Source organism: Polypterus senegalus, chromosome 1 (assembly GCF_016835505.1).
Source record: "Polypterus senegalus isolate Bchr_013 chromosome 1, ASM1683550v1, whole genome shotgun sequence".
Taxonomy (NCBI): Eukaryota; Metazoa; Chordata; class Cladistia; order Polypteriformes; family Polypteridae; genus Polypterus; species Polypterus senegalus.
The window spans coordinates 131810866-131824419 of NC_053154.1; the positions used below are offsets into that span (position 1 = coordinate 131810866).

General features: G+C 36.9%; 1 protein-coding gene across 1 annotated transcript in view; it reads right to left on the reverse strand.

The window, feature by feature from the left end:
- meltf (melanotransferrin) overlaps positions 1-13554 on the reverse strand; it is a 61870-nt gene that overhangs the window by 5450 nt on the left and 42866 nt on the right. Inside the window, exons 14-15 of the mRNA XM_039758319.1 lie at positions 8535-8722; positions 7834-8023 (exon numbers count right to left, since the gene is read on the reverse strand). Of these exons, the coding sequence (XP_039614253.1) occupies positions 7834-8023; positions 8535-8722 (378 nt within the window). The remainder of the gene's footprint in view (positions 1-7833; positions 8024-8534; positions 8723-13554) is intronic.

A 13554-nucleotide genomic window follows, 5' to 3' on the forward strand; every position in this document is an offset into this window, starting at 1 on the left:
TTCTCAACATAATTTGGTGGCTTTCCAAAGATCTAAACCAGAAGGTGGCATGGCACTACCTAGCAGCAAATATTCCCACTACACAGACCTGGAAATAGGCACAAAATGATGAATTTATACCAGCCTGGTCAACAGTGGAAGCCGAGTCTTACTGTATTTCTTATTTATATGCTCTTCTCTGCTCTTTATGTCTGAGTAAATATGACCTTTTATCAATATACAAATAATCTAGTCATCCACCAATCACTCGGAATATGGAACCAATGCAAGACACAATTCAAGGCAGAGAAGCTTTTATCTGCTGCTACTCTACACAATAATCACCTTCTTCAATCCTCTCAATCCTACTCAGTATTTCATCTTTGGAAAACACTTTGGTTTAAATCACTTAGGGAACTGAATATGATAACATTTTTGAATTTTATAAACAGTTATTTTTCAAATGTAACTTTCCAGCAACACCATTTTTCCACTATTTTCAAATGTGATATTTTGTTAAAAGAAATAATCAAATTTTCCACACCTCCCACTCATTTCTATTCCACAGGTAATACTGGTCAGTGTGGAAAACACAGACAATATCTCAACAATATATAAAACATCTCAAAGAATCTTCCCTTCAACTATCCTAGGCTACAGAGGGGAAAGGACCTTTCAATTAACATACCAAAAAGGGAGTGAGTGGGAGTCAGCCCTTCACTCTAACTCTATATGCACCAAGCATTCAATAATTCACCTCAGTGTCTTCCATTGATCACACTTATCACATTTAAAATTGACCAAAATGTATCCAGAGAAAGATCCAACTTGCAAGCAGTGCCACCTAGCTCCATCATCACTAGGCCATATGTTTAGAAAATGCACCAAATTAACATTATTTTGGACAAAAATCTTCAAATACTTATCAGACAGCCTTGATGTGGCAATCACTCCTAATCCATTAACAGTTATTATATGGTGTACTCCCAGATGGGCTTAAAGTGGATAAAGACAAATTGATTGTAATTGCCTATACCACACTACTAGCATATACAATTATTTTGCGTAAATAGAAGAATCCCAGCCCACCAGTTATAAGTCAGTGAGGTAACTGATGTTTTATATTATTTGAAACTGGAAAACAAAACCTCTTGCTTAGAGGATCTGTTCAAAACTTTTTTTTTTAAAAAAACATGGCAAGAATGTTAGATTAAGAATTCATATACGGGGGAATATATATATATATCTATACTAATAAAAGGCAAAGCCCTCACTCACTCACTCACTGACTCATCACTAATTCTCCAACTTCCCGTGTAGGTAGAAGGCTGAAATTTGGCAGGCTTATTCCTTACAGCTTACTTACAAAAGTTGGGCAGGTTTCATTTCGAAATTCTACGCATAAGGGTCATAACTGGAAGCTATTTTTCCCCATATAATGTAATGGAGTCTTGAGTTGGAGATGGCCGTGGGGGGCGGAGTTTCGTGTGACATCATCACGCCTCCTACGTAAGTACGTAGAGAACAAGGAAGAACTCCAAACAGCGATCAGCACAAAACGCCATTTCACAATTGAGAAGGCAGAAAAACATTATGAAGCAAATGATGCATACAAGCATATTCATAAGTACAGCTACTGCGGAAACAAAGCACGGCGTGAACCGTAAGTTTATATTAAATTAAGTTCATAGACAGGCTGCCACTAGCGTTTGTAATTTAGTGCCTGCCCATATAAGGCCGTCCATCAGCGGCAATCCAATACAAACACTGCCGGTAAATGTTCACGGGTGAAGGACTGTGCTTATGCAGAGGAAGATGAGATGGTCAGGGTGGTGTTTGGCACAAACTCATTGAAACTGCGAGAGAAACTTTTAAGTGCCGGGTCTTAGCTGACATTACGAGATGGCACCAGTACAGCTGGGAACCTTCGATGCAAGAACACCAAGCGGCTCACGTGAACTGACGCAGTGCACAGACAAAAAGCAACAGTTCCAAAGAGTGCTGAACAAAACGAATTACACAATTGAGAAGGCAGCAAAAAAATATGAAGCGTCTTATACATACAATCATATTCATAAGTGCAGCTACTGCGGAAACAAAGCACACGGTGGAAAAAGTGAATGTCCTGCTAAAGGAAGACAGTGTAAAAAAACCCGTGCATGCAGTTTGTCACATCACAGATAAAAGGAAGACGAGCTGTTTATTGATGCAGTAAGGAACTAATCGATGAATGAAACCTCTTATCTTTACAACGATTGACAAACACGGAATGTAACTTGAACACATCCTACAAATACGAGCCTGATTGAAAGAAATAATGATAATCAAATCCTTGATGACAGCAACATTCAATAACACTCACAAAACAATTACTGTATATTGACAATCATGTTACGTTATTTTTAAAATGTTCCCTTTTCTTTTCATAACTTCTACTTCTCCACTGCGGTACACGGGTATATATATAAATGTATATATATACCCTGATCTACAATACATACTTTAGCATAGACAAGCCACACGCTGTGGCGAATTGTAGAGTCTTAAGCCTCTAACGCCGACATTCGAGGTTGATTCCGAGAGGGGTGTACTGACTATGTACGCGCTACCGATTCATTTTACCTTCGCATCTCCTTGGTTTGGGACGTATGAAAAATATTAGGTTAACGCAGAATCATGTTACGTTATTTTTAAAAATTTTCCTTTCTTAGCACAAGCACAGCTGAGAAGCTTCGATGCATGTACTCCATAACGTTAAAAATAACGCATTTAATCACACTTTCAATTCCAAGCAAACGGGAACTTTTGTCAATGCATGATTTCCTGGTACATCCATTACACTGATGCACACATCACAGCTACAAAAATGTTAGAGTCGGAATAAAGCGCGTTCCTACGACTGATCATTTCGACTTCCCGAGTAAGCCTTGATAAAAGCATGGTTTTGTGCACACTGAAAAGCAAGCAAAATTAGATGCATTACAGAAAGCGGACTTTGTGGCTCTTACTGGGGATCATTGGACTTCCGTGACCGTTAGTAATTCTAAATACATCTAATTACAAAATGTTCAATGATCACACTGTTTTAGCCTAATGTACAAAATAATTTTGGCTAATGTTACTCAGAGTTTAAAGAGTAAGCTGGTCAAATTACCTTTTATGTTTCTGACTTATTTTTTTAAGAAGAAAAACTGCACTTTATGTTGAAATTTTGGTTATTATTATTTAAAGACAATACTATTCTGAAAATGTACTTAAAGTACTTAAACTACCACTTTATTTTTAAGTCTGCCCAATTTTAACCAGGGATGATATTTTTGTTTCTGTTTTGAATTCAAATGCAGTTTAAAGCTTTTTTTCAGAAATTAAAACAGCTTCAGTTTACAATATTCATGTCCATGTCTATTATTTGATTCTGTAAGCCCACTAAAACCGTTTTAAATTAAAAAAAAAACATTTGCGATTTGGGGCAAATTTACGTGTCGATTACATACGATTAATCAAGATTAATTCTTACACAGCCTCTAATTAATTGGATTAATTTTTTTAATCGAGTCCACCCCTAATATATATATATGTAGATATATATATATATGTAGATTTGTATATGTTGTATATACAGTATGTATATATATGTGTGTGTGTATATATACAGTATGTGTATATATGTATATGTATATATGTATGTGTGTATATGTATATATATATATATATATATATATATATATATATATATATATATATATATATATATATATATATATATATATATGCCAGCAACACTCATGACAATGACAAAACAATTACATTGTCAATCATGTTACGTTATTATTAAAATGTTTGCTTTTCTTTTCATAACTTCTTTAACACACTACTTCTCCGCTGCGAAGTGCGGGTATTCTGCTAGTATATATATATATATATATATATATATATATATATTTGCTTTTAGCTCTCCTCTCTTTCTGTCAGGTGGGGGATGACTTGTGTTCTTTTGGCTATTTTTTTCCACTGTTTTCTTTTTTATTTTTTTTTTTTCTAGATTGATTGTGAAGTAATTTGTTGTATACGTTCCACAAATTTTATCTGCATGATTGTACACCATGTTAGTTTCTTGCAAGTTAATAAAAAAAGACTTTACAACAACAAAAGCTTAAATTGTAGTAAGAGTGTGCTGACTTCCTCCTTGCACACACATACATATAGTGTCCATATACAAATATATACATAAATAAATACATATACCGTATATGCTCCGATAAACGCAGAGTCTCTTATTGTCGCCGGTCTCTAATAAGCGCTGGGCTTCAGAGGGGATGCAGCCAAATAGTACCCTGGTCTTTCATATTTGCCTACTAGCGTACATTTTAAGCATCTGTGTCTTTATAGACATGTGTAATACATGTGCATGTCAGCATGTTGCATATATAAAAAATATGGATATACCAGTTTCTAAAACTGCCTCATTTTCGTGCCGGGTTGACCAAAATACGGTCGTTATATGGTAATACCGTACAGTAGTGATAAACAGAGAGTGGTACAAATGTGTTTTGCTATGAAGAGTCTCCGCGAAGATTCATCACTTTTAACCTGCTGCACATTCCTTATCGTTTTCACTGTCAATCAGATTAGCCTAGGTCCTCGGACCCGAGACGCATTTACTTATTTTGGACCTGCGAGACCCTTTGGGCAGAGAGTTACAAAGAAAGACCTGCCGTCTTCGTATCCGCTAAAATGGAATTTTCTTGTCATTTTAATCCTTTTCACGTGATTTGTTCACCAGCGATATGAGGTGCCCTTGTTATATTTCTGAAGTGTGAAACAAAGAGACCACTCTGGAGCACCCTTCCAGTTTGGTATTTTGAGAAACTTTACAACATTCCTGTCTCATTTTGGAAGAAGCAGTGCGTGAGGATGGTGCCGGTAGTGGGTCAGCAGAGTTTACCATAGAAGTTTTTTCACCTATACGGTCGTGTCGATCTACGGTACATTGCCTTCCAAAATGCCGCCGAAACAGTCATTTAACATTGCCTTTAAGATTTGTGCGGTGGAATACGCGAAAGAAACTTGTGGTGAAGTGGCTGCTCGTTATTTTGGTGGTGTTCCGAAAAGAATCAGAGAGTGGAAGAAACAATATGAGAGTCTGTGTGTCTGTGAAAGTGGACAAAGGTGCAAGCAGAAAGCATTTAGAAGGAACCAAAAAAGTTAGTGAAGAACTTGAAGACTGTGTATTGTCCTGAATTCTCGAGCAGCGGCAAAAACCCGTCCACGTTTCCAGAAAGATGATTCATAAACGAGCGAAACTGATTTTCAATACCGAGATCGATGAAGAATCCAAGAGAAAGGAGACTTTTGTTGCAAGTTATGGCTGGTTGCAAAAATTTATGGAGCGTAATTCGTTATCTCTCATATGAAAAACAACTGTGGCTCAAAAAGATCCAGATAAACTGATTGACAAAGTTGTTTCTTTTGTGATGTGGATTTCTCAGTTGCGGAAGACCAAAGGTATCCGAGAATGCAACATTATTGGAATGGATGAGACGTCAGTTTGGTTTGACATGCCGGGTGTGACAAACGTTCATCCCAGTGGAGCAAAAACAGTCTCTATCAAAACTACTGGCCATGAGAAAGATCATTTTACGTTAGTTCTTGCGACCAACGGTGAGCCGTTCATCGTATTTAGACGCGGAATACGAGAAGTGACTAGGTTGCAGCAAGATGTTCAACTTCAAGGAGCTGTCATAACGTGTTCCCAAAATGGATGGATGAATAAAGATCTCGTAATCCAATGGCTGCAAAAAGTTTGTGGGAAATTTTCATTCCACAAGAGACTTCTGGTTTGGGACTCTTATCGTTGCCATATCAGTGCAAACATTAAACGGGAGCTCAAAAAGTACAACATGGATACAGCAGTCGTTCCAGGAGGTTGCACAAAATATGTGCAGCCAGCAGACGTTTCATGGAACAAATCTTTCAAGGACAAGATCAGAGCATTCTATGAAAATTGGATGGCGGGTGGCAATGACAAAGAACTCACACGAGGCGGAAATTTGCGCACACCTTCATGACGTCTGATGATGACATGGATCATGTTTGCATGGGATGAAATCACAAATGAAATGATTCGGGAATCTTTCAAAAGTTGTGGCATCACCAATTCTACTGATGGCATTGAGGATTTATTAATTTATTGCCTCAAAGAAAATCAGCCGTGTTTTGAAGGAAGACAGAAATTGTCGGCGGCAAGAATTCAAAGCGTCGTGACAAACCTGGAAGAAGAGGAAGACAATAGTGAACTGGAAAACAACGAAGCCGTCATTACGGATTCGGATGACGAATAGCAGCGAAAGGTACAGAAAGACATTGCCATTTGTCTTTAACAGTCTTATGCAGCATGTGAAATTCAAACAAAGTAGCTGCTTGTAATATTAGCTGATATTTTTTTGTACCTACCTATACCGACACGCACGAAAAAATATTGCGTTCTGAAGGTTTTTGTTAATAATGGCCGGTCTCTATTAAGCGCCGGGAGCCGAGGCTAATTTTGAAAATAAATGCCGGGGGCTACTATTGGAGCATATACGGTATACGCAGTTGTGTAATAAAAATATAGCTAGCTACCTGTCCCTTATTGACTCAGTGCCAAACTGACAAGAAATCCTTGGCTATTTGCAAACAACATAAGGAAAAACATTTTTCACTCATGGATTAACCTCATGTCACCGAAGACCCAGAAATCTTCACCAAAAAGTTAATTTAATCATTTAAAAATATGAGAAAACTTTGAAGTCATTTCATATTTAATAGCCAGATTGCTAGTCAGCGTCATTGTCCTACATGTGTCCTTTCTTTAATCTTGATTTTGTGTTTCTTAAACAAAAATATATGCAGATGAATACTTAAGTGACACCAAAAAAATCAAAAATTATTTATTATTATAAAAGTATCTCTAATCACAGAAAAATATTCTCCCTGTTCTAAAAAATATGATATTCATACCTTTCGGTCTTTATTTCTGTGTATTAAGATTTACTGCACACTTAATTTACACTAGCTATGTTAACTGTTTTTTTTTTTTTTTTTTTAACCAAGGGCCAATATTATTCTCAGGCAGCATGTTGTTGTGGTTAAGGCTTTGGACTTCAAACTCTGAGGCTGTGGATTCAAATCCTGATACTGACACTGTGTGACCATGAGCATGTCACTTCACCTACCTGTGCTTAAATTGGAAAGAAAAATGAAATGTAACCAATTGCATCTAAAATGTTGTAAGTCATCTTGGATAAAGGTGATGGTCAAACAACAATTAAAATATTCGGTCACTGGAGATGCTGATTTTTGAATATGCTATACACAATTGCACAGGAGTAAAATTATTATTATAAGACCTGGTTTTGGAATCACACTTAGGTTGGTGAGGTCCTATCCAGAGTCTTGACTTTTTACACAAAACTTTCCATATTCACTGAGAGATAACACATAACTGTTAGGTGTCAAGTACAGATTTCAGAGACATTATGTCATGATGATGTAGAAATCTATCTTACACTAAGCATTCTTTAACTGTAAATGTAAGAGCTGTTGAACGGCTCTATTCCTTGTGGGTGATACCGACATATGAAACAGCTTGTTATTTATGTGGGTATAAATTTTCAAAAACCTTTTGTAATGGCTTCCATTACACTGTATGTTGCTCAGCACATTTTCTCTTCCATATTTATTGAACAAACATACCCCCTAGCATAACTTTACATAACTTCCATAAGCTGCACTATCAGAGAGCACTTTAAACAGCAAATTCAAAAAAACAATTTTTTTTAAATACTCCTCAGTCAAAGAGAAAATTCACTATACCTATTCCTGCACATTCAAGTCCTTCCATGGAGTTCATGTAGCCTTGTCCAAGCCAGGCCTCATAGGTTTTCTTTTCTTCCACAGATACAATGCGAAGTGTTGAGTCTTTGAAGATTAAATCTGGTGCCTCATATTTGGAGGAGTCGAACATTTTGAATTCACCAAGATTGCTGTCATTTGAAAAAAATAACTGCAGAGAAAAAATAAATATATTTGATTATTTCACTGATGTGGAATAATCATTTTAGACAAGTTACAAACTTCAGTAGGCCTCAAAGTGTGTGCTGTCCGTCTGTCAAATAATAAAGAGAGTTGTGCCATACAACACCCAAGGCATACTCTAAATATTAGGTGGGATGGTTTCTGTATTTGCCTACCACAAATTTCCTTTCTCTCCATGCCAGCTTTCTATTCTTAACTCACTCTCAATGCATAACATCACATGAATTGATGTTACACTAACAGAGCCAAGACCACTATATTCAAGTGCCCCTGTGCAGTCTCAGATATATTTACATTCTTACTGCCTAAGAAACTTAATGAGAACAATGCTCCAAAACCCAGTAGTCTCCATTAAGGATTAAAGAGAAGGAGATCTGGGACAAAACCCAAAAGTGTTACACGGAGACTTGCATAATGACTCGACATTGGTCAGTGCCATCATTTTACAAAGATTTTTTTTATGTATTTATTGCCAGTACCTGAGCTTTATCCAGGAGTCCATATATTGCGTAGATGCTTGTGTCGGGGTGAACCATGACTGCATGGGCAGGCACTTGAGCCAGGTTGCATGTTGCATAACTGGTTACCTCAGCACGTGCTCCATTTGGACACAAGAGCTGGAAATCTGTGGATTTCAAACCTGCAGCCCATGCTTCAGTGTTTTTACCTACCCAAGGCAGAGAAAAATACACAATTAGTAAAAATCATTGCTCTTGTTCTGAGCACTGCTAGCTGAATGGAAAGTTGCCCAACTCATGTTGTGGGACAGGCTGTCAGCACCTGCTACACACATCGTCCCCAATATTAGAAAACCAGCACTTTTCTGTACACTCTGTAGGCTGCCCAATTAAAATTAGAAAGGAACAGGTGCTGTGTTAACGGCAAAAGACTGGGCAGCACGAGAAGGGCAGCAGGGCATCTTGTCAAAAGTCTGGACTGTTAAATTGTGACTTTTCTTGAAGAAACAAATAAACAAAAAAGTGATTAGAAGAACAGATAACTCCTATTGATCATGAAGTAAGGTGACTATACAGTCCATAGCTTATTTAGAGTAATTAATCTTTTATCAGTCAATCCTAAATTACATGTAGTGTACAGTGATGGTATATTCTTACCTTAATGTATTAAAAATAAAAATGTCTCAAAGTGGTAACAGGATACTAAAGATGCAAGAATTCCTAAGCACAAAATGGTCCCATGGCCATGTATGTGTTGTTGAAATATTTCATGTTTGCTGGTGTCTTTATTGTAATAATAATAATAATAATTCATTACATTTATAGAGCGCTTTTTTATCAGTTACTTTTAATAGCAGGTTTTTGTCCACTGATAGCAAACTTCAGTTTAATTAATTTGTACCGTGCTGGCCTGTTGAGTTACAAGTGTACTTATTTCAATGTCAATTTGGTAGAACCAAAAGGGAATGCATACATGAAGAATTACTACTATACTTTACACAGTTCTGTAAAAGTGATATGGGAAGAGCAGCGGGTCACAAAAAACTTTAATTAATTAGAATATTATTAAACCCAAATAATCAAATTCAGAGTCACACAGGGTAGTCAGGCACTGCTGAACACAAGATAGAAAAAGGGCCTGAATAAGACATCAGTCAATCAGAGGGCCCACTCACACGCAAAACCACCAGCACTCGTTTGGTAACGTGACAAGACACATATTGACAACTAGCAAAATACCCGCGCTTCGCAGCGGAGAAGTAGTGTGTTAAAGAAGTAATGAAAAAGAAAAGGAAACATTTTAATAATAACGTAACATGATTGACAATGTAATTGTTTTGTGATTGTCATGAGTGTTGCTAGCATATATATATATATATATATATATATATACATATATATATACATACTATATATATATATATATATACATACTATATATATATATATATATACATACTATATATATATATATATATATATACATATATATATATATATATATATATATATATATATATATATATATATATATATATACTATATATATATATATACACACACACACACATATATATATATATATACAGTGGTGTGAAAAACTATTTGCCCCCTTCCTGATTTCTTATTCTTTTGCATGTTTGTCACACAAAATGTTTCTGATCATCAAACACATTTAACCATTAGTCAAATATAACAAGTAAACACAAAATGCAGTTTTTAAATGATGGTTTTTATTATTTAGGGAGAAAAAAAATCCAAACCTACATGGCCCTGTGTGAAAAAGTAATTGCCCCTTGTTAAAAAAATAACCTAACTGTGGTGTATCACACCTGAGTTCAATTTTCATAGCCTCCCCCAGGCCTGATTACTGCCACACCTGTTTCAATCAAGAAATCACTTAAATAGGAGCTGCCTGACACAGAGAAGTAGACCAAAAGCACCTCAAAAGCTAGACATCATGCCAAGATCCAAAGAAATTCAGGAACAAATGAGAACAGAAGTAATTGAGATCTATCAGTCTGGTAAAGGTTACAAAGCCATTTCTAAAGCTTTGGGACTCCAGCAAACCACAGTGAGAGCCATTATCCACAAATGGCAAAAACATGGAACAGTGGTGAACCTTCCCAGGAGTGGCGGCCGACCAAAATTACCCCAAGAGCGCAGAGACGACTCATCCGAGAGGTCACAAAAGACCCCAGGACAACATCTAAAGAACTGCAGGCCTCACTTGCCTCAATTAAGGTCAGTGTTCACGACTCCACCATAAGAAAGAGACTGGGCAAAAACGGCCTGCATGGCAGATTTCCAAGATGCAAACCACTGTTAAGCAAAAGAACATTAGGGCTCATCTCAATTTTGCTAAGAAACATCTCAATGAGTGCCAAGACTTTTGGGAAAATACCTTGTGGACTGATGAGACAAAAGTTGAACTTTTGGAAGGCAAATGTCCTGTTACATCTGGCGTAAAAGGAACACAGCATTTCAGAAAAAGAACATCATACCAACAGTAAAATATGGTGGTGGTAGTGTGATGGTCTGGGGTTGTTTTGCTGCTTCAGGACCTGGAAGGCTTGCTGTGATAGATGGAACCATGAATTCTACTGTCTACCAAAAATCCTGAAGGAGAATGTCCGGCCATCTGTTCGTCAACTCAAGCTAAAGCGATCTTGGGTGCTGCAACAGGATAATGACCCAAAACACACCAGCAAATCCACCTCTGAATGGCTGAAGAAAAACAAAATGAAGACTTTGGAGTGGCGTAGTCAAAGTCCTGACCTGAATCCAATTGAGATGCTATGGCATGACCTTAAAAAGGTGGTTCATGTTAGAAAACCTTCAAATAAAGCTGAATTACAACAATTCTGCAAAGATGAGTGGGCCAAAATTCCTCCAGAGCGCTGTAAAAGACTCATTGCAAGTTATCGCAAACGCTTAATTGCAGTTATTGCTGCTAAGGGTGGCCCAACCAGTTATTAGGTTCAGGGGGCAATTACTTTTTCACACAGGACCATCTAGGTTTGGATTTTTTTTTCTCCCTAAATAATAAAAACCATCATTTAAAAACTGCATTTTGTGTTTACTTGTGTTATATTTGACTAATGGTTAAATGTGTTTGACGATCAGAAACATTTTGTGTGACAAACATGCAAAAGAATAAGAAATCAGGAAGGGGGAAAATAGTTTTTCACACCACTGTGTGTGTGTATATATATATATATATATATATATATATATATATATATATATATATATATATATATATATATATATATATATAGAGGTGTGGCAGAAAAGTAATGAGACTGATTTTTTATTTACCAAAGTTTTTATTTTTTTCTAACATCAATGTTATCCCCTTCAAAGTAGTTGTTCCCACTGTTGGTAGCAGCACTGGTAGTCTTCAACCGGTATGGTCTTCAGCATGTCCGTTACACTCTTTTGGATGTTTTCTAAAGTCCCGAAATGACGTCCTTTGAGGACATTTTCAGTTTAGGAAAAAGGAAAAAGTCACACAGACTGAGGTCAGGTGAATAAGGGGGCTGGAGAACCACAGGAATGCGTTTTTTCAATTGTCCTTCTGCTCAATTTTGGCAACATTTTGGCACAGACCTTTCACATGTGCAAATGTTCAGTCAAAATTTGATGAACGGTAAATCTGTTCAAATTTAATTATTCACTCAACATTCTTAATGTTAAACGACGGTCTGATCTCACAAGAGTGTTCACACGTTCGATGTTTATATATATATATATATATATATATATATATATACACACACACACACACACACACACACACACACACATATATATATATATATATATACACACACACACACACACATATACATATATATATATACACACACACACACACACACATATATACATATATATATATATATATATATATATATATACACACACATATATATATATATATATACACATATATATATATATATACACACAAATATCTATACTAATAAAAGGCAAAGCCCTCACTCACTCACTGACTGACTCATCACTAATTCTCCAACTTCCCGTGTAGGTAGAAGGCTGAAATTTGGCAGGCTTATTCCTTACAGCTTACTTACAAAAGTTGGGCAGGTTTCCACGCGTAAGGGTCATAACTGGAAGCTATTTTTCTCCATATAATGTAATGGAGTTGAGTTGGAGATGGCCGTGGGGGCGGAGTTTCGTGTGACATCATCACGCCTCCTACGTAAGTACGTAGAGAACAAGGAAGAACTCCAAACAGCGATCAGCACAAAGCGCCATTTCACAATTGAGAAGGCAGAAAACATTATGAAGCAAATGATGCATACAAGCATATTCATAAGTACAGCTACTGCGGAAACAAAGCACGGCGTGAACCGTAAGTTTATATTAAATTAAGTTCATAGACAGGCTGCTACTAGCGTTTGTAATTTAGTGCCTGCCCATATAAGGCCGTCCATCAGCGGCAATCCAATACAAACACTGCCGGTAAATATTCACGGGTGAAGGACTGTGCTTATGCAGAGGAAGATGAGATGGTCAGGGTGGTGTTTGGCACAAACTCATTGAAACTGCGAGAGAAACTTTTAAGTGCGGGTCTTAGCTGACATTACACGAGATGGCACCAGTACAGCTGGGAACCTTGATGCAAGAACACCAAGCGGCTCCGCGTGAACTGGCGCAGTGCACAGACAAAAGCAACAGTTCCAAAGAGTGCTGAACAAAAACCGAATTACACAATTGAGAAGGCAGCAAAAAAATATGAAGCGTCTGATACATACAATCATATTCATAAGTGCAGCTACTGCGGAAACAAAGCACACGGTGGAAAAAGTGAATGTCCCCCAAAGGAAGACAGTGTAAAAAAATCCGTGCATGCAGTTTGTCACATCTCAGATAAAGAGGAAGACGAGCTGTTTATTGATGCAGTAAGAAACTAATCGATGAATGAAACCTCTTATCTTTACAGCGATTGACAAACACGGAATGTAACTTGAACACAACACATCGTACAAATACGACCCTGATTGAAACAAAT